Genomic DNA, 26,180 nt, shown 5'->3' with positions numbered 1-26,180 from the left:
GATAAAAATCAAATATGTTAGACTTTCTGCTGGTAGGTCATGAGGTGCCAAGGACATGTTCTGATGTCATTCCATATGACACACTACATGAGATGAAGCAGCAGATTTTATCGGGCCAACACGTTGCATTGGGCTATCATCGTGTTGAAAATGTGTATTCTGACCTCAGAGAGTCAAAGAATCAAAAACGAAAAGAAATAGTTAGCTTCTGCTGTGTTAAGAAGTAGGTTTATGGGAGGCATTGGCCTTGTTGGTAGGTGACGCTCCATTTGATGAGGCTATAGTCCTCCAAACCGGTGGCCTGGGGTTTGAGTCTGACCTGTGTTTTTACTGCATGCTGTTCCCAACTCTCTCATTCTTGTGTCAAACTCTACTGATCTTCCTCCTCTATTGTAACAGCATAAAAGGCTGAAAAATAAATATTTAAAGAAAAATAAATGTTTCACTGGGATACAGTATCTCTGTGAAAGCTGTGTGGACTGATCGGATACAGTCGTTCTATTTTGTTTAATCTGTCTGGCTGCTAACATGTAGCATTAGCTGTAAAGTTAGAAAATGTTCTAAATGTTAATGTTGCTGTTAAAGCATTGTCATAATGAATACAGTTTTTTTGCTCCATTTCTCTTTGATTGTTTCAATGTGTGATGTTAAGAATCCCATTTTTTATAAAGATATCAACCTGTTACACGTTCTGCAGTGATTGATTTGAGCGAAAACTTTGAAATGTTGGATAAAAACCTGCGATTTGTGCGTCATCCCTGCTCTACTTTCTCTCAGTCCAAACATCGCCTTGTTCCAGTCAAAATGTATCACTTTGCCAAATAAACACCTCTCACCTTTGAATATTCTGCTTTTATAACAAAGACAGGTCAGCGTGATACTTAGTGAATTATTTATGTGAAACTGCAGTAAAATAAACTGTCAAAGAGAAACAGATAGCAAGTTCTGCAGGGCTATTTTGAACTGTATCTGTGATGATGAACAGCTTTTCTGAAATCTCATTTGGCTTTGTTCCAGGATCAACAGCAAAAGGAAGAACAATCCCTGCATTTACATTCAGGCAGGATGGGTCCAGAAGGGTAGTCTTGATATTGTTAATGATACAGACATATTTAGGTTAGCCAGGATTTCCAAAATGCAATTTAACATGAGGGATTTCTTCCGTGGAGGGCCAGTTCAGTTCACGAGAAAAGAGGAGCCATCACCCTCCTCTATTTCATTCCCTCCATGGCTACTGGCTGTCAGCCTTTGGCTTGTCACGCTGTCTGCTCTTGTTTTCTCTCTTTATGATCTCATGAAAGGAGCAGTTTTTACAGAAAGGATCCCTTACTATATTCTCTGCTTTCCCTCGGCTGCTACTTTAAATGAGTCACAGAGAAGAAGTAGTCTAATTTTACTGCAATTGGTGATTTTATTATACGGATGGTAATTGTTATATGTTCATCACTGGCTACAGGCATTTCTTTTTTGCACAGAATATCACTATATCCTTAGAGAAATTGGAAGAGATTCACAAGGCTTGTCTTGTGGAAATGGAAGAATGTTTGAAAATCATGAAGATCAGTTTAGCTAACATAGGGGTAGTGATATCTACTTGGAAGAAACCTGTCTGACAAAACATTCTGACAAACAGCAACATACATCAACCATACAGCTCTTTGTAATAGAAGCATAGGTATGCTCCCCTATTCACTAAAGGCTTTACTGAACCTCAGGAAATGACTTTTCTGCAGTCAGTCGGGAATACTCTCATCATAGATTTAGCAAATTATTGCAGAATGGAATACAGATTTGCTTGGTCCGATTGACAGCGCTGCTACCTGGATTAGCTAAGCAAATGCTAAAATTCTAAACCAGTGGCTTTTACTGTGTCTTTTCCTCCACCACCCCAGCTACCTCTTTTTGGAGGAAAAACTTTGACTGCAGCAGAGGAGTGTTAGCAGTTGGTATAGCATCAATCAGGGAGACGATGGTCCAGTGTGCAAAGAATGGGCCATAATTGGCTTGTGAGTGATTAAAAATGCAGTGTAGCTGTGAGCTGGCTCATAACAGCTACACTTGATGTCTTCTGTAACCATAAGCCTCTGGCCTCCACTTTTGACTGGACTGATTTTTTATTTCAATTCTGACTACACGTTTCCTCCTGTTGCACAAATGTGAAGTCAAAACAGCCCTAGGGTGCTGACACTCTAGCAATGTTATCTGGAGCTAAGACATGCCCAGAAGGGAACTAGCTGGTGAAACCGACCAACCAAAGCAAGCATTTCTAATACTGATAAAGCAGAGCAGTTTCTTGTGTTGGATTGGAGCAGAAGCTTGTGTTACTGGAAGTTCACTATTTTGATAGTTTTTGTTGTTTCCTCTCTCTTTTCCTTCTCTACCTTGGTAATTCAGTTGAGAACAGGCTTTACCTGGTTTTATTTTGAAACTAATGGTGTGTTCCTGTGTGTATCTTCCTGTTTGGAGTGAACTCTGGTCGGGTATAGGAGCATATTCCGGTCTGGCACTTTGCCACGTCAACCTTGACCCTGTTCTGCTCCAGCTTCCTGATAGGCATCGTCCAGGCCTGTGCCAGGCCCATGCCCCATCTCTCCAGGTATTCTTCCAACTCGCTGCAGCTGCCCATGGTGTCTGGTCCAACCCACTGGGTCCTGGGCACCCAGTACACGGTGAGCTAGATCAGGCCAGGGAAAGTGTGCCAAGTGCCTGTAGAAGCACAGCTGACTCTTCCCATCACTGCTCTCCTAAGCACACCAGCATTAGACAACCCTGACCTTGCCAACGATACCCAAAAATGGGCTAAAGAAAAGTTTTCTCAAAGGAATCCAGTCAGCATCTCTGGCCATCAGTCATCATCCAAGCCTCACAAGACCGGGAGGACCAAGGAATGAAAGACTCTGATTTTTGTCTGCATGCTCAGATACTGATAGCAACACTCTGTTTTGCCCAGCAAGCATATCGCCCCATGCATGAGTCCAAGTCTGCCGTTGATCTCAGCCTTGCAGTCAGCGGATTGATGCATTATGCTGCCAAGGTTGGTGAGCTACCCTTTAACTTCCATGCTCTCGTCATACACAGTCACAGATTTGATGACAGCATTCGAGGCATCCCCAAATGCCCAGATCTTTGTTTTTGCCCAGGAGACGTGCATTCCAACATTTCAGCCTCCTCACTCAGAAAGTTAAGAGCTCCTACAAGGACATCTACAGCCTCCACAAAGATTACAGCATCATCAACCAAGTCCAGATCTGGACATCACCAAATGACACTCCACAGTTCAGCTGGACAAGTGAACATGGGATGCCACAGAGCTCCAGAATCCTGCAGAGGGCATCCCTGCTCACCGAGTCGAACGCGTCCTGGAAGTCACTGCAGGGTTCAAGCAACTATTGAATTTCTGAAAGTGCTCAGTGAGGACCTGAAGTGACAGGATGCCGTCTACCGTAGCTCTACCATGGATTGATCTGATCTGGTCAAAATGTTGTGTTGTAGCTCAGTGCATGTCTGAAACAGAGCAGAGTGGAATGACGCTTTTGGCATGTGCCTGACACAGACCACTGTTCATGGTGTGGGAAGTTTTAATGGCTAAAGGAGAGTGCAACATGGACAGAACACTGCACAGACAGAGAATTTGGAAAGTAGGGGTTGGACTTCCCTTCAGCTCAGCTTAGAGTGTCAATTATCTCAAAATGGTTGACTTTATTTGTCATTTGGTTTGAATTTTTTGGTTCAGTTGCAACAACTAGAGAGAAGTATAAGTCATGTGCACATATTTAAGGTATTTCATTTAAACAGTACACGTGAAAGATGCCATGCATAAACTAAAGGGGTGAAATGAGGAGATTGAGATAAAGCCAGAAGCCGCTGACATTATAAAGGTAGTAGAGTCTCTCTGGGGCAAATTATCTACGTTATCTGATATCTGACAAATCAGATTTTTTTTCTTTAATCTCAGTGTTTCCCACTCATGTCATCAGTGTAGTTTGGCAAAAAACAGTATAGTGATTTGGCCTTAATAGCAGTTTGGAGTATAATGAATAGAATTCCTTCCTATATTAGCGGAGGACTGGTCCCTGGCTCTGTGGCCGATAAAGCCGAAGTATGTGTCTGATGTCAGTGACCTTGAAAGTCGAGCAGCCCACGCTTGTCTCGAAGCGGTCCCACTCCCCGTGTGTGCTGGAGCCAACAGTGAGCCGAGCAGAGGTGGTGGTCCATCACAGGGCAGATAGCTGAGGGGGCTGAATGGCTCTGGCTACCAGATTTATCTCCAGGTGGGAAAACGATATAAGATGGTGAACGTGATCTTATACTAAAGGTTTGGAGGTTTGAACAGCCCTCCAGGTCCTTGTTTGTGTGCAAGGAACTTGAGTCCCCTGTCTGGGGGGAAAACCACACGCTGATCCCACAGCCACAATCAGGACTTTTTAAACCCACAAGGAATAAGAGTGAGCAACAAATGACAGTAACAGAGAAGGTTCTTTACACTTTCTCTGCACTTGACATTGTGTGGCTGCAGGCCAGACTGAGACAGATATAGTGGACCTGCTGGGTGACGATCACCAATCTGACTATAACACCATAAACGATGCAAAGCTTGCATTTAAATAAGATTGAATTAATGTGCCAAGGACAAATTCTTTTCTTTTTATTCATAGCACTCATTCATTCATGGGATAACTTAGCATTTTTCTGAGGTTCATGAGCAACTATGTTAAAGCCCATGATGACGTGTTGCTGTTATTCAGCTTGTGTTGCAGTGATTGCATACTCTTTAATAAGATAAGTTGATTTAATCAACAGGACACAATGTTTTCAAAGCATATCATTCTCATAAATACACTGTCATCCAAATTATTATGCATCTACTGTTTTTGTTGATTTTGTAATTTTCAGTACTAGGAGGTATTTTTTGAAATCGAAGCTATTTCAATCAAAAACATCTTTATAGATCAAGTTCCATATTACCGTAGGAGCCCTTCTTTGATTTCACCTTAACAACTATCTCATCCATTAAACTTGTAAGTCCATGTATAGTTTCTGCCTATATTTCCTTTGAGGATGCCAGAATTGCCTTCCAGAGCTGCTGTTTTGAGGTAAACAGTCGTCCGCCTTCATAGAGCTTCCTTTTAAAGATGCTCCACAGGCTCTCAATATGGTTGAGGTCAGGGGATGATGGTGGCCACACCAGGATTTTTTCTCCTTTTATGCCAATGGCAGCCAAGGCCTCAGTGGTATTTTTTGCAGAATGGGATGGTGTGTTGTCTTGCATGGAAATGATTTTAACTCAGAAGGCATGGTTCTTCTTTTTATACCATGCGCCTTACATACACAAATCTTTTAACAGTACAATGATCTCTCATCATTTTTCCTGATATAGTTTATTTGCAGAAAGATCTTTCTTTTTCCCCATATTGCATGAAACCTGTGACTTGCTTGATAATGTGGGACAACCTCTTTGAGTAGTTTCCCTTTAATAAGGCTCACCTGGTCAATTAATGACCAAACCTGTCTGAGATTGATGTCAGTGAGGGAAACTGACAGGAGAAGCAGCACAATTGAAAACTTTAATTGAAAAACTAAAAAAATCAAATGTTTGTTTAATTGGAATTAAACAAACAGTGTATGTGTGTTTTTTTCTGTCATTTTCATCCTTCATTTGTTAGGCCTTAGTGTTTATTTATGTCTTTCCATACACCTCTCAAACCCTTTGGTCAGGTCAGTGAACCTATAGATTTTCCATCTCCAGCTTGTATTTCACATGTTTATGCCAGAGGGTGTAAGTCTAGGAGAAACCTCAAAACCAGCTGTAAATGTAGCTGCTCACACAGCTGCACACTTTCTTTGACTTGGCTAAAGGAAACATCAGACAGTTAACATATTTACATCCTTTTTCACAAAGGCTTTCTTCACACTCATTGGCAGAGAATCTGATAACTGTATCTCCTCCTGCTCTTCGCATCCGTTTCCTTGTTGAATTAAACAGATCAAATATTTTGTTTACCAGTTTTCAGCCAGGCTCAACATTAGTGTTCCTTCTGGTGATAACCCTAATGGAAGACAGGAACTGTCTAGAATAATCTTGATCAAGCATAATGTGTATTTTCTTTGGACAGCTCGCCTGTACTCACAGCTCTTCAATCTCTTGTTTACAAGAGCAAATGTATGAAGGCCTGTACTCTATGAAGCTGTAAGTTTAACTGGTTTAGTCAGACAGAGGAACACATTTCAGTCACCCACAGACACCCTTGGCCTTGGAGCATTAGGGGCACCTGAGGTCAACCAGCTTTAAAGAGTCGCCACATTTTGTCACAGCAGTAAAAACACTCCTCTTCAATCTCTTTTCTCTCCTCTCTGTAGAAGAGACTAACTTCACTTACTATAGCTAGCTGGTGCTGGTTAAAGGCATTTCTGGCCATTAATGCTCCAGCTAGTGGGGCACTTTTTATTGCCCCATCCATGCACACTGAAACACTCACGTGCCTGACCACCACTTTTTTAATGCAGTTGTCTCAAGTTGCAGTAATGGCTCACTTCTGTTTATGTTAAAGATTCTCTTCACAGAAAATAATTTCTTTTCTAAGTGGAGGGTAAAAACAAGTACAATTTTACGCAAATTACACACATGGGCCTTATTCATTTTTCTTCACCATTAAGAGGTGAAGGTCAAGTCCATAGCCTGAGGGTTGGATCTTGCTACATGCATGTCAAAGGACAAAAACATGCAGCGCTGCAGGGGGTGTCTGGGCTGGAATGTGTCCCTGGTGCTCATGGTCTTTGGTACCCATTGGTAGGTGATGATGTGCAGTGTCTGGGTAATTGCAGGGGTCATAAATGAGTAACACGGCCCAACCTACCATGACCTCAGGGTTGTCATTATATTCTAAGAGACTTTGAACATGGACAGGATCGTCAGGGAGAGATCTATATGGGTCCTGGTAAGGGGCTGAGGAGCTCCGGAGGGTGGTCTGGTCAGAAGAGGAATATAGATGATCGATGAAGAGTTTAAGCTTCAGCTGGTGAGGATAGATGAGACACAGGAATGTGATTTTCTCTCAATTGACATGGCAGGAGGTAGTGACGGGTTGAAAACAAACTGCAAGGGGAAAATATCCTCTGTCATGAGGCGTGGTGCCTCAAAAAATAAAAAAATACTTGATATTTATATGATTTCAAACTGAAACTTTTGTCTGAGGATGTCATTGACAATTGTTGGGACTTTCTTGCCAGGAACAAGAACCACCCAGTGGCTGCTTGTGCATTGTTTTCCAGAAGGGGTACAACTTCTCAGAGATGGACTGGAGGGATTTAGGCTAGTGGAAAAAACAAACAAACTTGGAGACATTTATATTGATAATGCAACGTGATACAGTGCTGTGAAAAAGTATTTACCCCCCTCCTGATTTCTTATTTTTTTGTGTATTTGTCACACCTAATTGTTTCAGATCATCAATCAAGTCTTAATATTAGACAAATATAACCAGAGTAAATACAAAATGTGGTTTTTAAATGATGATTTCATTTATTAAGAGAAAAAAGCCATCCAAATCTACCTGGGCCTATGTGAAAAAGTAATTGCCCTCTAAACCTAATAACTGGTTGTGCCACCCTTGGCAGCAACAACTGCAAGCAAGCATTTGCAATAACTGGCAATGAGTCATTCATGTTGCTTCGGAGGAATTTTGGCCCATTCTTCTTTTTAGAATTGCTTTAATTCAGCAAAATAGGATGGTTTTCCAGCATGATTGGTCTTTTAAGGTCATGCCACAGCATTTATTAAAGTCCCACTTTTGACTAGTCCACTCCAAAAGTCATCAGTGCGCTCTTGGATTGATCTTAGTAGGCCAGCCACTCCTCGGAAGGTTTGCCACTGCTCCAAGTTTTCTCCATTTGTGGATAATGACTCTCATCATGGTTAGCTAGAGGCCCAAAGCCTTGGAAATGGCTTTGTAACCCTTTCCAGACTGACAGATGTCAATGATGTTTTTAGATCTTGGTTTATTTTTTGCTTTTTAAGATCTTTTAGCCTACTTCACTTTGTCAGACAGGTTCTATTTAAGTGATGTCTTTATTCAGAAGGTCTGACAGTAATCAGGCATGGGCATGGTTAGTGAAATTGAATTCAAAAAATGTGGTCAATGACAGTTAACTCATGATTTAACAAAGGGCACAGTTACCTTTTCACATAGGGCCATGTAGGTTTGGTTGGCTTTTTCCCTTAATAATGGATATTGTCATTTTAAAACTGCAATTCATATTTACTTGAGTTATTTTTGTCTATTATTTAAAAAAACTGTAAAACACCTGTCTTTCTCCTGGTTGTTATAAGCTGAGCCAAAACAGCTCGATTTAGCAGTTAGCAGCTTGTTGATTTCAGAGCTGTAAATAGAAGGACGATACAAGGCAGGAAAGATGGGCTCAAAGTCATATAAAAATGTGAATGTCTTCCAGATGTGTAGTTTATTTTATTTTCCCCTAACACTTTGGATATATTGTTGAAATTTTATCTAAGTTGTGGTTACATCTTGTTCCCCAGTTGGCACACAGAATGAGTTAGACTGCCTTACAGCGCTCATCAGGATGGAGGGCTGAAAAAGTCGATCAAGACATCGTTTCTTTAAGGTCATGGATGTTCAGTTCAGCGAGGGATAACAAGCTCATGAAACATGAGTTTCACTGTGATACGTTACAAGAATGAAGACAGTGATTTAGCCATGTAAGGTCTGGACACGTTTTTGGCTTAAAGCTTGTGTCATGAAAGGTAATCAGTTGATATTACTGGAACAAATTGAGTGTTGAGTCGCAGCTGTCTAAATAAAGCACTACATTCTCGCGCTAAGAGACAGCTATTGTATATGAGCACTCGTGCATGATTTAATTTACTCACGTCTCACCTTATTAGTTGAACGATAAGGGAATTAAAGGTTTACAAGGCCAAAGAATTTGATCTTAGAAATTGCTCTGAGTGTTGCCAGATACCACATCACTCATGAATAGATATTGACATTTATTTAGACGTGTTTCCTCGTAACCTACTTTGAGGAGGTTGGCGTCTCTTCTTGAACTCACATGCACTCCCAGAGAGCTGCCGGAGAGGAATCCTACTTATCAGTACAAAAACAACAGTTATATCCAACTGGAAGTGCTTTTTCCCGGACAGCATTCAACCAGGCGCAGGGGAGGGCTGCAGCAATGAAATGTATTATTATGAACTACCACTGTTATCACAGGTCAGGGATTAATACGACATGTTGTCAAAAAGTGAGCTTTAAGCTCAGTAAAGGATGTTTGCAGTAGGAACAGATTAAGGAAGGGTGTTAGGGAGTTATCAGCACTTATGCTGTGAAAGACTCCGTCATCAATTTTGGGAAACTACAGACACATCTCAAATGTTTACTGTCTGTTTGATTTGTTTTAAAAGAGTGGGTTTAGTATGGTATGCTTGTTTGTCCAACCCAAAAGTGTCATTTCAGTCAGGTCCACTTTGTTAAGACACACACGTGATTTGTGGTTAGAAATATTTCTCTTTATTAGCAGATATTAGTTTGTACTTATTGCTGTCATTTATGTTTGTCTGTTTTTTGATCCACTTGCCCTTCCATGAGCCTATGTGGAAAGTATCAAGCAGGAACAGCACATGCTCCTGCCCTTCCTGTGTATACAAGGAAAGCCTGAGGCAGGAAGAGAAGCAGCAACAAACCTAGAGCAGAGTAGGCATCAGTGACAACAGAATGGCATTGATTAAGTCAAATACAGAATAAAGGAGGAGCTGGGGTGGAGGAGGGTTTCAAAAAGGAGTGAAACTTATACATTCTTACCACTCTCTCACTAATAGGGCCTTATTGGTCTTGTCTGCTTTTATAGCTAATAATAACACAGAATAATACTCATCAAATCAGATGCAGAATAAAGGAGGAACTAGGGTGGAGGAGGGTTGCAACAAGTGGCTTGCAGAGGGAGCAGCAAAGATGAGGCAGGCCAGAGCAGCTTAAAAAAGACAACATGAGTGGGATAAGCCAAACGCATGCTTATAAGCAAATCAGCTGGCTGTCAGCTGATGAGGGCTTTCTTGATATCAGATGACCTAAATTACATGGCAGCGCTCAACTTCATGGCCTGCCTGAACTAATGCTATATGCTCAATCAATAGAAGATATTTTAAACCACCTGTCAGGAGCTTTGGTTTGTGTCATCTTGCAGAATGTAGACAGACACCCAATATCACTTTGCACCACCAACATAGACTCACATTACACCGTCAAAATAATGAACGACTTGGCGCACCGGTAGTCGAGTGGTTAAGGCGCATGCCATATACGCAGGCAACCCGGGTTCGAATCCGGCCCGTGGCACTATTTCCTGCATGTCTCTCCCCGCTCTCTCCCCTGTTTCCGACTCTATCCACTGTCCTATCAAAATAAAGGCAAAAAAGCCAAAAATCAAAAATCAAAAAAAATAAAAAATAATGAATGACTTTATATTAGACAAAAACAAAATTTAAAAAAATGAACATTAAATATAATGAACAAACAATGAATTGTGCCTGAAAAGGAGTAGTTAGAAGTGAAACTTACATATCCTTACCATTTTCTTACTAACAGGTCCATGATGGTCTTGTCTACCTTTATAACTAATAAATATGTTGCATCTTCACCTTGAATTCCTCACAGGAGTTATTTCGTGTTTTTCTGCAGGATGAATCACCAGGCCTTACTGAGGAGCAGTTGCTAAGTCTGCTGGAGGATTGTGAACTGACAGAAAGCTGGATCCAGCAAGATTTTAAAGTACTGTGAGACCCAAGATAGACTTTTTGTGAAGCTTTGCTATCAGGATGTTTATCAAAGATGCTCCACTGCTGGGATGACACTGGAGACGAATTATTGGATCTTAGCATAGTTAAATAAGAGACTTTAACATTTTCACAAAAGACATTTTAGTCCTGCAAACAGCAATAATGGAATACACTGTAAAGCCTTTGGATTTGCAGGGTATGGCTTTTAATTAATGAGACTGTCCTTATGAGGATAAAAACACATGGGTCACACAGTGTTATATACTAAAGGTTGGGTATTTAAGTACAACTGCTGTAAGTTTCCCATAAAGGGACGTCTTGTGTTTACTGCGAGCTACTGATTGAAATGCATGTATTTGTGATTTTGTGAAGGCAGAGAGGATGTCCAAGATGATGAACGTCCTCAGCACCCACTTGAAAAACTTCTGAAAACATTCAACAAATTTGAACAAATCATTTGAAAGTCTTGACAAATCAGTATAAGAATGATAGCAGAAATGGTCTCAACTGATGAAGAGACAGTCTGGCAAATTTTGCATGAAAATTTGAACATGACAAAAGTGTGTGCCCAAGTTGTCTCAAAACTGACTTCTGACACCCACATTTTTTTTAGGAGTGATTACAAGCGATGAATCTTGGATCTTTCAATATGATCCTGAAACAAAACAGTGCATTTGAAAACACCATCAACACCGAGGATGCAGGATGCATGACAAGCAACTGGCATTGAAAGGGTTAATTTTTTCGGTTTGGTTGATTCAATCATGATATAAATTAAATAGCAACCCTCTGATAAGAGAAATAGTAAAATAAAAAGAATTTTAAAAAACATTGTTCTATCATAATTTTATTGCAGTTTGTCACTTTACAAAATTTGTTCTTAACAGTAAATGTGTGACAATTTCATCAAAATCTTGTACTGCACAAAAAGTAAAAAAGCATCAAAGTAAGTGTCCTGTCTTTGCATCTAGACAGGTCAGCAAATGATAATAAAAGCAATACAAATGATATTATTTACTAGAGTATTCTATTTCTGAGTGTTTTTACTATTGCATTAAGTTGAATTGGATCAAATTTGGCATCTAAAGGATTACATTTGATTGACAAAATGACCGTATACATTCAGTAACCACCCCTCAGTAAAGGAAATGAGAAAATAAGTTTTTTTTAAATATTCTTCGATTTTAATTTTACTGCAATTTAACTGACTGGACCAGATTTGTTCTTAACAGTAAATAAGTGAGTTTTTCTTAACAGGGCATAAGGCAAAAGGGTGAGCAGAAAACAGTAACCACAGTATGTGCGTGACAGTAGCACCAACTGCTCACAGGCTGGCAGGAAGAAGTCAAGGTGAAAATATTCAGCAGATTGTATGAAACACACAGCTTACCCCAAAAATTTCTCTACGTTTTCAAAACTTGTGAGAAAACATAATTTTCGGCATGTAGCAAAACTGTAGCTAAAACTGTCTTCCTTTTAAATCCTTATTTGTCTCCATGTCTTTGATTCTCAGCTGGATTGCATCCTGTTGTTTTTATGTGTCTGTACAACTCTGCATGAGGAAGCTGAGCAGCAGGGCTACCCTTTGTATTAGCCTGAGTATCATGTATAAGAACAGAAAATTGCTGTCATTAAGTCTAATAGTGGAGTACTGTTGCCACAAAATGTTCTACTGCTCACATAAACACTTGGCTGACAGCAGAAAATCTGTTTGCTGAAGTCTGAACACCTTATTGTATTTACTTTCTCCTCTCCTTTCTAATATGACAGTAACATGAGTTCAAGCATCCTGTTAATAAGGACAGAGGGATGGTGATAGATCCATCTCAGCTCCCAGCATTCCTTTCATTCCTACCTCTGTAGGTGATCTCCTCTAGTGGGTCAGATTAAAAGGATCATCTGAAACTGGACCCTGTGTGACCACTTTTTCCTCAATTTCCCTTTAAAGAAACTGGACCTTACTGTCAAAAGATGATCAGCTTTGAGATTTATGCTTTGTTTTGGAGATTTGCGTTCACTCTCCTTTGCTCCTGCTCGCACAGCATGAGTAGCTCGTCTGCACCTGGCTGACCCCCGGCCAAGAGGTCCTGCCTGCATGTCGTCTCCCTCTCCTGGCACTGGACACCTACGGGTCTTTTCGTCTCACTCTTCACTCCACCCACTCATGCTGACCCCGGGAGGAATTATCTCACATTCCTCTGGACTGAAAACAGGTCGGCCAGGTGAGCTTTTAAGGTCAAACCCTCCAAACCAGAGCTGTGCTATCAGTGAGACCTGCAGTGCTATCAGTCAGGGGATCTAAACAGACACCTCAGAGCAAGAGGAGCTCACGCAAACCCTTTCTTCATGCTGATCCCTTTTTCTACACATACTTTTGCTGCATTTTCATAAATTTGGTGCAGCTTTGCTTCTCTCACAAATGCCCTCCAGTCTAATTTCAGTATGGTAGATATACCACTCATTCCGGGTAATGGAAACTTGGTGAGCTCAGTATGGTAAGAATGAGGTCACTTCTAATGTAAGGAGAACTGCGGCATACTGAGACTGTCTGGCTTTTTCTGGCAGCTGGTGCCTGAGATTACAGCTCTTTCTGGCCCTGTGAAATATCTCAGCAGTCTGATTTCTGTTTGCCCATGATATACTAGCATAGGTCTTTTCTGTGGATGATTCATCCACTTTGACAAGTTTTATTGAGACATTTTTATGAAAACTTAGGAATTTCAATCATGGTCTCGCTGCTGAGAATGGCTATAACTTAAGTTCACTCCACTGGATTCCTTCTGTCTGCCTCTCACGTGGAGTGCTGTCGTTTAAAGGTGTAAGGAGATGCCTGTGTAATGTGTAATCAGATCTGGATGTGCCTGTTTAAGTGGGTTATACTTCATGTGGAGTTTTCCTGCTATTGACTCCCAAGGATACTCCCTCTCTCCAAGGCTTCTCTATGCTCGACTAATGGATTCCAGTTGCTTGACACAGCACGGCTCAGCTCCTATTGCTTGTCTTGATAGAGGCCTTCAATCCAAAATTGCTGAGGAGAAACTTTTTAACCGCCAAGAGACCAAAAAGCCAAGATATATTTTGTCTTTAAGTGTTTATTGTTCACTTGACATTACAAAATACCAGATAGGAGTATAAACAGCACTTTTGGTAGAAACTATAGTACAAAGTTTATAGAAAAGCTTCACTAATAATTAAAAAACACATACAAAACAAAACAAAACAAAAAAAACAAAGACATCCTCATGTCAGTGTGCAAATAAGTTTATACAGACAGAAACGCTTCCATATGAGGCTACGCTTCTAGATAAATTATTTAAATAGCATATATCTACACAAATGAAATAACCTCAACATTTAACACAATAATTTATCAAAAAATGCACAGGAAAAACATACACAAAGCACAACACAGTCAAAACATTTCCTTTACGTTCCTATTCGGGCTTCTTTTCCACTACAAAAATATCTTATATACAGTATATAAATGATTAAAAGTTTTGTGTAAAAAATAGAAGAAGCCAACCAATTTATACTCTGTTGCAAAGACGACTGATTCTTGTGTATTGCTGGCCTCAATACAAAAAGAATTAATGAGGTAATATTTGTACATTAAGGGTTTTCTTTTAATTTTCCCTTGTCAGAGATGTACACACAAGCTCAGGCGCACTCGTCATACACACTGCAGAAGCAGAATATTTACTGTAAGTGATGCCTATTGTTTGTACTGCTTTGATCAAATGTAGTGCCATGAGGGGGTATTTGTAATTGCTTTTTAAGCTGGAAACGTGCAGAGATGAGCGACACTTGCATAGTTTTACTCATGGCAGGAAATAGACTGGCCCTTTCTGTTTACGTCCCTTGAAACTATCAGTAAATATTAGAGATATTTACATAATATTTGCTAATGATTTCTGTTCCAAAGCAGTGTTCAGTGATACTGCTTCCCTGTGCTGTCCTGAATTTGTGCTCTCCTCAATTCCATTTAGTGCTTTTTCCTGAGAAGACAAATAGCCAGCCCTAAGCCTCAGCTGAATAAACGGCCTTACATATGCAGGTCTGTATTAAAGTAAGGGGAGAAATCTTTGCAAGAAACCAAATTTTAGAACTGACTTCATAATAATGCTTGCTGGGTGGCACATACAAACAACATTCACACTCTTTGATAGTTAACAGTCGGTCCATACTGTCCATGGTCCCTCAACAGATCCTTCAAAGGGTATCATCACCCCGGCCTTTTAAAGCTCTCCCACTACCTTCTTCATACTTAAACAAGTATCTCTGAGTCCACAGCAGATGTGTATTAATGCTCAAAAATAGGAGTTAAAAAAATAATCAAAAACATGGAACACTCTCTCCTTTGGTCCCTCATCCACAGAGGAATACCGACAACAGTTCAGGTGTGCAAAGCAATGAAATATGGCCCCCCCTTCAATGAAGATCAGAGCGACAAAGTGAGGGGGCCAATTTCTTCTGAGCAGAGCTGCGCTCACTATTCGAGTTTGGTGCAGTGGTGCAGAATTATCGTTGAATTTTCATTTGGCATAAAGTCCAGAGGTCAGCTCACTTGCTCATCATTCCTCCAATGTGCATTTTTCAAATGAGAAAGTTAAAAAGACTTTGATCCAGTTCCTTTCTTAAGTACTCATACTGACAGCCGGATTCTGTCTGGAAGCCTCTGCAGTCCGATTAAGAATCTAAAAGAATTAAAGAAAGATTTGTTATGGATTAAGTTTCACATGTTAAGACCCTTTTTAAGAAATGTGAAACCATCACTCATGTGCTTACCTCTGCATTCATATTTGAGGTCTGAGAAGTAAACCATCTCCTGAGAGAAGACATACAAGCCTAGTCGTCCACCTGCATACGTCTTGTCATAGATGTTTCCAGAATCAGCCATGATCCTCTTGCCTTCATACATGACCACTCTAAAAGAGAAAGGGTATTCACGTCAGCTCATTTCAGTCTAAATTGGAAGACTGAATCAAAAGGAATGCTTTGTAGGTTTTAATCTCACCTAATGAGTCCAGTCTTGGGTCTGTGGACTAGATGCCATCTGTAGGCGGTGAAGTCCTTCCAGCCAATGTTCTTGGGGTCGTGCCACAGAGTGCGCACCTGAAAAATATTAAATGTAGGATTAGATAAATACATTTCAAATTCCAGGAGAACTTTAACCCTGAGTCCAAGAACTGTCTCTCACCTGTCCTGCAGTGTCCCCAGTGTGCCACAGGGCATTTCTCAGGTGCTCACCAGGCCCAGTGGTGGAGTTGACCACTTTGATTGACAAGCCAGAGTAGCCTTGAGCTCTTGTGGGTGTGTGGGACCAGTAGGTTTGCGTGATCTGTTTCCACATGACTGTGTAGAAGCGTGAGCTGGACTGGTAGCCAAACACAAATCCGGCGTAGTCGTCATCTCTGTCTGTGTTGATGAAGAACGTTCCACTGAAATCTACGGCGCTGAACTCATCGTAACCTGAAATGGGATCATACATGGTTAAGAATTTGTACGCTGTCAATTTGTCATTATACTAGCATTAAAAGTCATTTTTGTAACGTACCAACTGCAATGCCAGGATCACAGTTGACAGTCTGCACCAGCTCCTTGCCCTGATGTCTGACCACCCAGTTGGGGTCAATCTGGGAAGTGCCCTTGGGGTCCAGAGGAACCATTTGGAATCTGCGGAAGTCTGTTTCACTGATGGCAAAGTTCTCTGGACACACATCATAGATGTCGAGGACATTGTCTTGGTCAAAGTCGTCTTTGCACACATCACCACGGCCATCACCTTGGAGGAAAATATGAACATGGAAATCAGTACAATGGAAACTATAGACAAACAAAACAAAGGACATCCAACTGACTGAGGCAGTGTCTGTTTTTAGCTGATAAAGACACCATTATTTCATATGAGTGCCACTAAGAAGCTGACTCACCATCAGAGTCCACTTGATCAGGGTTAAATGCCAGTCTGCAGTTGTCTTTGTCATCAGGAATGCCATCATTGTCATCATCATGGTCGCAGGCGTCACCCTTGCCATCTTTGTCGTGATCAGCCTGGTTGGCATTCGGTATGTAGGGGCAGTTGTCCAAGTTGTTCTGGTGACCGTCCTCGTCAATGTCCTGGTTGTTGTCGCATTTGTCTCCGATGCGATCCGAGTCTGAGTCGACCTGTAGGAGAATTCCCAAATGATCAGACTCTCAGGCTGAAAAATCAGTCCTCCTTATCATGCTTTTCATCAACTCTGATAGAAGAGGGGCTATTTGGGGATTGATTTAGCAGGTGGGCATTTTCTGCCATGATGCTATATCTAAAGGAAAATCTACAAATTATTTTGGCAGAAGTGTAATGAAAAGTGTTTTTGATGTTACCTGATCAGGGTTGTGCTCCAGAGGACAGTTGTCACAATGGTCACCAACACCGTCCCTGTCAGTGTCTCTCTGATCCACATTGTAAACATATGGGCAGTTGTCGTTCTCGTTCAGAATACCTGTTGGATAGAAGATACTGTTTTAGTAATCAGGGCTGTGCAAGTGCTTCTCACGGCTATTGAACGGCATTGATTAAAACTTGTATTGAAGTATGAGTAAAATCTCACCATCGCCATCAATGTCAACAGCACAGGCATCTCCTTCTCCATTGTTGTCAGTGTCAGTTTGGTCAGCATTCGCCTCGAACACACAGTTATCACAGCGGTCGCCAACATCATCCCTGTCTGCGTCATACTGGGCAGGGTTGTACACTCTTGGGCAGTTGTCCTAGGATTTAAGAATCATAAGAAGGATTCAGTTTCTGAAATTGGTTATTACTCAAAGAGGGGATATTTATAGGAACAAAGCTCTGCTGTTCAAGTCTCTTTTTTTCCCTCTTAGCTTCTGCTGGAATGTGATATTCCACTGGAAGCGAGCTGGTAATTTTTACCACAGCATTTTTCTTTCCCAACTTTCCAAATCCTCCCTAAGAATTACGGGCAACAAGCCACCTTGTCCTCAATGCTGTCTTATTTTGGAATCAAATTAGAGTATTCCTATGCTACTTGCTTTCCACTTTGACTCTCTGGTAGAAGCATAAAAACAGTGAGATTTGACATTCCCAGTGCCCAAAGGAAGGATGGCTACTTCTGATTGCTATTTTCTGGTCTTTGAGGTAAAGCTCAGTTTTGGACCAAAATAAGCTGCTGTTATGACTCACCCTATCATCGGGGATCCCATCATTGTCATCATCACTGTCGCATTCATCACCCAGGCCATCTTTGTCATGATCTTCCTGACCAGAGTTGGGAAGGCTTGGGCAGTTATCCTATGAGGAAACAGAGGAGTGGTTAAGGAGAGAATCATCACAATAATGGAGGCCAGATGGATAATAATGGCCTTTGGTGTTTCTATCCATGTGGGGTCTGGCTACCTTCTTGCAGTGGTAGGTCGCATTCTCCACACACAGCAGGTCAGAGTTTGGCCATCCATCCAAGTCAGTGTCCTCTCCGCAAATGCGTCCATTTCCAGCATAACCTGGCCTGCACTCACAGCGGAACATGGACTCGGAGTAGACGCCCAAGTAGACACAGTTTGCATTCTTATGGCAGTCGTGGCTGCCATCCTGGCAGGGGTTACGAGGTTTGCAAACCTAAGGAAAATTACAGAGAATTAAAAGACTGCAAGTGGTAAGCCTAAAAGCCTCAAACACAGCTTGTAAGTAATGCCTCAAACCTGTTTTTTAGCAGTTGCCTGTTCAACTCCTCTTCCAAAAGGCTGAGGACCGGAGAAACGCGCAGGGCAGGGCATGCAGTTGTAACCAGGCTCGGTGTTCTCACAACGATGGACTCCGTTATGTGTAAAGCAAGCATCAGGGACCTCTGCACACTCATCAATGTCTTTGCAAGTGATGCCATTTCCAGTGTACCCAAGGGGACACCTGCCACACTTGAAAGAGCCATCAGGGAAGCTGGTGCATCTCGAGCCAGGGAAGCATGGATTTGAGAGACAACCGTCTGCAGAGAAAAAGAACTGGCGATTAGAAAAGGGTAACCTGTATGGAAATCTTTCTTTTAATATATATTTGTTAAACACTTACCAATAGGGCAGTCCTGCTTGTTGCATACTTGAGACATGGTGGCATCACCCACACAGTCCTTTCCTCCATATCTGGGGACAGGGTCAGAGCAGAGACGTTTGCGAGTCTGGACTCCTCCACCACAGGTAACAGTGCAGCTGTCCCATGGTGACCAGGGCCCCCAACCTCCATTGACTGAAAAGCATCAGAATAATAACATTTAGTATGTTTGATTGATTTAAAACACCCTTCACAAAGTGCTCTTCTTTGCTGATGACTCACTAGGGCAGGGCGACTTCTGACAGATTTCGGTTTGACGTCCTTCTCCTTGGCAGTCCATACCGCCCATCTGGGGTGTTGGAGAGTTGCAGAGGCGTATCCGGGTGATGACCCCCTCACCGCAGGTCACAGAGCACGAAGACCAGGGAGACCAGTGGCTCCAACCACCATCCTGTTTGACTGTGATTGACATATGCACAATTAATTCATGAATCTCTCAAACTGAGTTTTTATCATCACAATGGCTGAATGGAGGATGACTTACAGCGTTTGTCGCATTCCTGGGGGTAGCAGTCACGGGTCTGGACAGAGGTGCCCTCACAATTGCTGTTGATGCGGTCACAGGAGCGTCCACGCTGCTGGATGCCACGGCCACAAGTCACAGAACAAGGGGTCCATTCAGACCAAGGGGACCATCCATCCTCTGCGTAGTCACTTGCTGTAGGGGACGGGGGAGAAAAAGTCAGTTATGGTTACCAGGAGAAAAGCTATCAGAGAGGAAACAAACAAAATCAGCAGATTAATAGAGAAGCTTACCCTCACAGCGGGGGCAGCACTCTCCGTCAGGCACGGTGGCATTAGAACACGGGATCAGAGGGCAGGAGATTTTGCGACACACAGTAGCAGAGTTCTGGAGAAAGAAACAGTCAAATTAGTACAAGTATAATGAGGAAGCTGACTGGTTGACTGGCTACTGGTACTGTTCCAAGCCTAATTGCTATATTTCCCAATGGAGAGATCTTTATCTAACAATCTCCTACTTACACCTAACTAATTACAAAACACCCTTCATTGGATGTTACTGTTGGAGAATAGGCCTCATGCTGGTTTGCTCATGGTTTAAAAGAAGTGTTGATGGCTTTCAGACAGGAGCTAAGTGATTTTAAAGGCTGCTGCAATCATCAACACTATTATCACTTCATTAAAGCAGGAATACAGGAAACACATCTTCCCTGAGTTGATTTCTGCTGCAGGTTTGAAGGTTGAATTCCAGGAGGTGTGATGGCACTTACTTGGCAGGTGCACTCAGTGCAGCCGTCCACAGTCCACTCCTCTTTGTCCTTGTGCACGATGCCGTTGTGGATGCAGATGCCACTGTAGGTGTTCATTTGATTTTTGAGCAGAGCGCTGTCCTCAGACTGGGGAAAAAGAGAGAGCAAGAGAGAAAGAGTAAAGAGGGTTGCTCAGGATAGAGAATGGAAAACTCTCACTTTGCCAAAGTTCCAATACAAATGAATGACTGACAGCATGATTAAGACATTGCTTGACTCTAGCGAAGCAGTGCAAATGTGACCGACAGCCAAACTTATTTGTGTATTCACATGGGACTCATTAAGGACTTGGCTGGGAATTGCCATTACAGTGACAAGCGGCAGCAGTGGGAATGCAGAGAAAAAGCTGCAGAGAAGAGGAAAAAGAGAGGGGGAAATGACGCCAGACCCTGATGGCCCTCAGAGCTTACCACTTTGCGGAGCTCATTGGACAGCTGTTTAACAACCACACCGAGGCCCTTGAGTTCCTTAAACATGCCGGCAAGGTCCTCACAGGAGAAGCCGCAGACGGTCTGCAGGTCTAAATGGAGGAGACGGAAGATCGATAAATTAGTTAACCTCTTAAAGTTTACAGCTGAGCAGAGGAACAGACAGAGCTAGTGTGCTGGGGAGGAGAGGTCTCACCTTTGGCTTTGTGGCCAGTGTAATCAGTCCTAATGGCAGGGCTGGAGCCGTTGATGGGGTTGTCAAGGGTCATGACATCAGTTAAGGCTGCTGCAGGGGGGGAAAGACAAATGAATTTCTGTTTGAATCTTCTTGACAAAATTGCACATTTTCCTTAATTGCTGATTCAATCCTGTGCATGTTCTGACTTTTTAAGTCAACTATATCACTGACTTTTAATAAAAGCTTTAGGAAATGTGAAAGATAGAAGCTGTTTCTTCAGTATGCTGCAAATTGCCTTGCCTAACACCTACTCTGTTGCAGTGATGACAAATGTAAAAAAATACAATATAGCAACAGGAAATCTAGTTTTGTGATGGTTTTATTCACTTTTGTAGGTCATTAAGAAACATTTGTGTTAATCTGAGTCAGTTTCAAAGCCTAGTAAAAATTCCCTATATGAGCTTTAAACTGCACATGACAGTGTATTGTATTTTCAAACTTACCTCCACTCTGGCATCCCTTATTTCTCAGTATGGCATCAAGACTTGTCCGAAAGACGAACCGCACATTTTGGAGCACTCCCTACAAAGCAAAAACAGATTTCCAAAATAAGTATAATTTTCAAAATAAGACAGTAATTTTTTTTTTCATCTGAGCTAAACAGTCATAAGCTTACCATAAACTTGTCCTTTGCAGCTCCCTTTCCAATCCTGAGCCTGGCAATGTCAGCCACATCTGGAGACAGCACCCTCTGGATTGGCACATCCAGCTCAGACTCATTGATCTCCTCACAGCCGACATAGAGACGCACCCGGTCATCCTGCACGAACAGCGTGATGTTCTTCCAGTGTCCCGTGGCCAAATCAGCATCCTCGATGGACACGAGCTGCTGCTGCTCGGCGGTGGAGAAGAAGATATCCAGAGTGTTCGCCCTCCCGTTGGAAATGATCTCAAACGCGGCTCCTGATCCATCTCTCTTCTCGATGGTCAGCAGGCTGCCTCTGGTTCTCTTGAACTGCTTCAGGTTGACGAGGAGGAGGAACCCCCTTTCAGCCTGGATGGAGTCGAGGAGGTCCCTGAAGGGGCTGTCGGGGACCGGGGGGATCAGGTCTGCGTTCAGGACTTTGTATGCAGGGCTGTAAGGATCAACGCCTTTGACCAAAGTCACTCCATGATTTCTCTTGTTTACCCGGGTCAGCTCGAATAAGTCATACACACTGTTATCATCTCGACTCTCTGCGGTCAAAGGAGAGAAAAGGAAAACCTCTGTTAGGTATGTTTACACCATAATGACAGCGTGCGTAAAAACGCACAAAAACGAGGAAACCAAAAGTTCCCACATATGGGACAAAAGACACACAAAAGAAAAACTTCATGTAAAATTCTGATAAAACGTCACCAAAAAGGTGGTTACATTTCTGAATTAACCGTAAAAAATCAGTAACATAGTTTGTAAAGAGACATTGCGCATTCTCACCTGCCAACCTCGCGCTCTCACAACTCCAAAGCATCAACAGCAAAAAGATGCCACACAGCATCATCCTGAAATCTCAAGTGATCCCTATGAGAGCCAAACAATAACAAAACACGCCGTTAGTGAGCAGGTTAAAACTACATTTTGCCCTTAATAATAATAATAAAGATTGCATACAAACCTTTAAAAATGAAAATCCCTCGGTTAATACTTTAAAAAAGCAGAAAAAAGTCCTTTCTTCTTAGGATATTTGTCCCGTTTCCTTTCCTGCAGCTAGCTCTCGTAGAAGCTCGTGAGATTTAGGCTATCAAGTTGCAAAGTCTCCTTGAGCTCCCGTTCGGTTTTTATTCCGATGATGTGACTTATTCTACTGACTTCTCTTGTCGATACTACAGCTATTTAAACGCTTTGAAGACATTCCTGAGCTCCAGAGCGGACCAATAGGAGCGCAGCAGCAGAGAGGGGACGGCCTTGCTGTCTTACCTCAGAGCCAGTCAGAGGAATATCCGAGACGCACACAACAGGGGGAAAAGTGCATTCCTGAGCTGGATTTCCATCACCGGACAAATATTTCATACGCGCTCTCGTGCCAAGACGTGGTCGTTTCCGGTCTAATAAAAGTTTAATTGTTCGGCAAATAGTCTTAATTTTTATAAAGCACTCATTTTACCCAAATATAGATGTAGATTGATTTCTCATATGATCCGACATAAGTTGGTCAATTAATTCAGAAGGCTGGTAATATAAGACTAGTTATGAGTGAATATAAAAGTCAAACAAAACATTAAGTATTATTCCATACCTAACACTGGCGTATTAATTTCAGATCAGATTTATAACAAACAGCAGACTGGTTCTTTGAGTGCTGCTCATCTGGCTTTACCTTGTTTGGCCACCAGGGGACTCATTGAGTAACAAATGAAAGTTTGATATGAATAGGGTGAGTCAGAGCTGTGGTTGGAGGATACTTTTGTGATTAATTTGTGTATAAGGAGTTTCAGAAACAAATTTCAAGCATTGCTTCAGTGTTGGGAGGTTTTTGATAAAATATAATAGAAAAAAATGGGGGGAAATAGGGGTTTACTGTAATTCCCTTATTTGTTATTATTTAAATTTGTTTGAAAAGGACAACCTAATTGAAATTAAGAAAACCATTGACAAGAGGAAAGCAAAGTGAAAGACATATAAACTAAAGTTACAAACACAGATCAATCCTGGGTCACAGGGCAGAAAGGCATCAGCTAAAACACCCACAACATTATGCATCCTCCTCTACCCATTTAAAGAAACATTTAAAGATAATAGCTCCGTAGGACAAGATTTTTTTGCAGTGGGACCCATTTTACCTGTTTCAGGATGCACTTTACAGCACCATACAGGTGCATCTAAAAATAGAATACCATGTAAAAGCTAATTTGTTTCCTTTAATTAATCAGTGAAACGTCAATATATTCTAGCTTCATCCCAATCAAAGTGAAATATTTATAGTACAGAATATTTATAGTACAGAAATGTTGAAAATTATGCTCATTTATGTGCTCAGTAATTGGTTGGAGCTCCTTTTGCACTAGTTGCTGCATCTATGCAACATGGCATGGAGCAAATCAATCCGTGGCACTGCTGGTTTGTTATGAAGCTCAGGTTGCTTTGATAGCAGCCTTCAGTCTGTACTGTTAAGTCTGAAGTCTCTCATCTTTCTTTGATATCCCCTCAGAGATTTTCTACGGGGTTCAAGTCAGACCAGTTGCCTGGCCAATCAAGCACAGTAACACCATGATCACAAAACCAGTTTCTAGCAGTTTTGGCTTCTTGGGCAGGTGCCAAGTCCTGCTGGAAAAGGAAATCAGTATCTCAATAAATTTCTTAGCAGATGGAGCCATGAAGGGCTCTAAAATCTCCTAGTAGATGGCTGACAGCATTGATGCTGGACTTGATAAAGCACAGTGGACCAACAGCAGTAGATGACATGGAACCTCAAACCATCACTGACTTTGGAAACCGAAAACATTAGACCTCAAGCACGTTGGATTCTGTGCTTCAGTGATCTTCCTCCAGACTCTGGGACCTTAATTTCCAAAAGATTCATTTGAAAACAGGACTTTGGACCACTGAGCAACAGTCCAGTTTATTTTCTCCTTAGTTCAGGTGAAACACTTTTGACATCTGTTGCTTGTGCACCACCTTCTTATCACACTTTTATCTTCCAGTCAACTTTCTATAAATATGCTTTGATACAGCCTCTGAGAACAGCCTGTCCTTTCAGCAGTGACCCTCTGTGGTTCACCCTCCTTGTGAAGGATGTCAGTGATTGTTGACATTTGTCAAGTCAGCACTCTTCCCCATGATTACAGTTGTGTTTACTGAACCAGAATAAGAGTCTGAAAGCTCAGGAAAGCTTTGCAAACTAGAGTTTTCCACAATATTCTACTATTTTGACAGACTTAGATACTCTAAATAACAAGTACATTAAAAATGTACATCAGTGCAGTTCTTAATAGAGTTACTTTCCAGTGCTCACCATTAAATCTGAGTGTTTTAAACAGCATTTCACAATCCTTATGACTTCAAACATGTAGAAAATGTTCCCAAGTTGTGACATCATCAGACATATGTAGGTTGAAGTTTTACGGCTGAGCATTTAACCTTTGACTCTTCTCTCTTTTCCCTCGCCAGACCACGGCCGTGTTAAGACACTCCTCTTGACAGATTTGTTTCAGTACATCCCAAGAAGCATTTACCTCTTTTCACTGAAAACATGCATATTTTTAGTTTTTAAATCACTCTAGCTTGCAGAGTTGTGTATGTAGGAAAGTTGAGGAAAGAGCACGTGAAAGAAATGAAAGTATTCTAGAAAAACAGGGACAGAGTGACGCCTTCCTACAGCGTCAGTCCAAATTTAGATTAGATATATGGGCTGCTGAGGCACAGCATCTGGATACCTGTTCTTCATCTGATGAATACAGAACACACTTAAGGAACTCAGACTTTTTAGGACCACTCTGACATGTTGGATTTACAGCATGGAGTATTCATCTTGGTGAAACATCAGTGATAAGGCCGTGATGATCCTTCACATGTCTTGTTCAATCTTTCATTTAGTGGCTCCAAATGGCTGTGAAATTGGACAGAGGTGGGATAAGAGCCTCATGGGAAAGATTTTAGAGATATCATAGGCAGGTGTGACTCGGCACATCATTGTAGGCGTGACCGTGACCTCACAGCGTGGGAGGTGCGACTGACAGGACTGTGTTGGAGGTGAAGAGACTTGCCAAGCTCTGATGAATAGCCACTAAAGCGAGCCAAAACTACAGCGGAAACAGCCCTTAGATAGCAAGTGTTTACTCCCTGTGTCTCCCCAGAGATTTTTTTTTCCAACGGGGGAGCTTACATACGCCCGTCAGAGGGTGGGAGAGCTCATTTGTGTTACATCGCAGAATTTCACTGCTCCTCAGTCCATGGGCTTACATAAAACACAATTCTCATAAAGTTGAGTCTGCTTCTTTTTCCTGTGTGAACAGTATGTGCCACAAAGTGTCCAACAATAGTGTATTTTTTTATATTTAAAAAATGATTTTCTATTGAGCCATGCTGTTTTCCAGCATTGAATATCAAAATCAAAAGCCCTTTTATTTAACATATTTGGCACATATTTTGACACCTAGTCTTACCTAGTCCTAAAAGCAATACAAAATAACAGAGTCTGAAACACCTTTACAGAGCCTGAAACAAATTAAGATTAACCAAAACATGTGCAAAGTGCAAAATTACAAAGTGTGAAACACTTTTACGAAAGTTAAAACACATTTACAGTCAGATTCAAAAAAGACTACAAATATTCTGCTACACTGGAGGTTCCCAGACCACAGTGGCCTCCATAATTCTCAAATGGAAGAAATTTGGCACAACCAGGACTCTACCAAGAGCTGGTCCCCAGCC

At 41.7% G+C, this 26,180-nt stretch overlaps 2 protein-coding genes across 2 annotated transcripts in view; one reads left to right on the top strand and one right to left on the bottom strand.

Moving 5' to 3' along the window:
- The window catches only part of fsip1 (fibrous sheath interacting protein 1), a 45,703-nt gene extending 34,183 nt beyond the window's left edge, over positions 1 to 11,520 (top strand). Inside the window, exon 10 of the mRNA XM_041813231.1 lies at positions 10,692 to 11,520. Within this exon, the coding sequence (XP_041669165.1) occupies positions 10,692 to 10,790 (99 nt within the window). The 3' untranslated portion in view covers positions 10,791 to 11,520. The remainder of the gene's footprint in view (positions 1 to 10,691) is intronic.
- Positions 11,521 to 13,863: 2,343 nt separating this feature from the next.
- On the bottom strand, positions 13,864 to 22,625 carry LOC121526103 (thrombospondin-1-like). The gene is made up of 22 exons (XM_041812454.1): positions 22,426 to 22,625; positions 22,248 to 22,331; positions 21,447 to 22,006; positions 21,274 to 21,352; positions 20,789 to 20,878; positions 20,575 to 20,684; positions 20,126 to 20,251; positions 19,650 to 19,743; positions 19,378 to 19,551; positions 19,116 to 19,292; positions 18,855 to 19,028; positions 18,491 to 18,771; positions 18,189 to 18,407; positions 17,976 to 18,083; positions 17,383 to 17,542; positions 17,156 to 17,274; positions 16,720 to 16,954; positions 16,344 to 16,571; positions 15,987 to 16,258; positions 15,804 to 15,901; positions 15,575 to 15,714; positions 13,864 to 15,483 (listed from the first exon to the last, which is right to left on the bottom strand). The coding sequence occupies exons 2-22, from the start codon at positions 22,309 to 22,311 to the stop codon at positions 15,476 to 15,478; spliced, it is 3,516 nt and encodes a 1,171-aa protein (XP_041668388.1). The 5' UTR covers positions 22,312 to 22,331; positions 22,426 to 22,625; the 3' UTR covers positions 13,864 to 15,475.
- Between the last annotated feature and the right edge of the window lie 3,555 nt (positions 22,626 to 26,180).

The sequence above is a fragment of the Cheilinus undulatus genome, linkage group 18 (genome assembly GCF_018320785.1).
Source record: "Cheilinus undulatus linkage group 18, ASM1832078v1, whole genome shotgun sequence".
Taxonomy (NCBI): Eukaryota; Metazoa; Chordata; class Actinopteri; order Labriformes; family Labridae; genus Cheilinus; species Cheilinus undulatus.
This window is presented reverse-complemented; position numbering and strand designations above follow the sequence as displayed.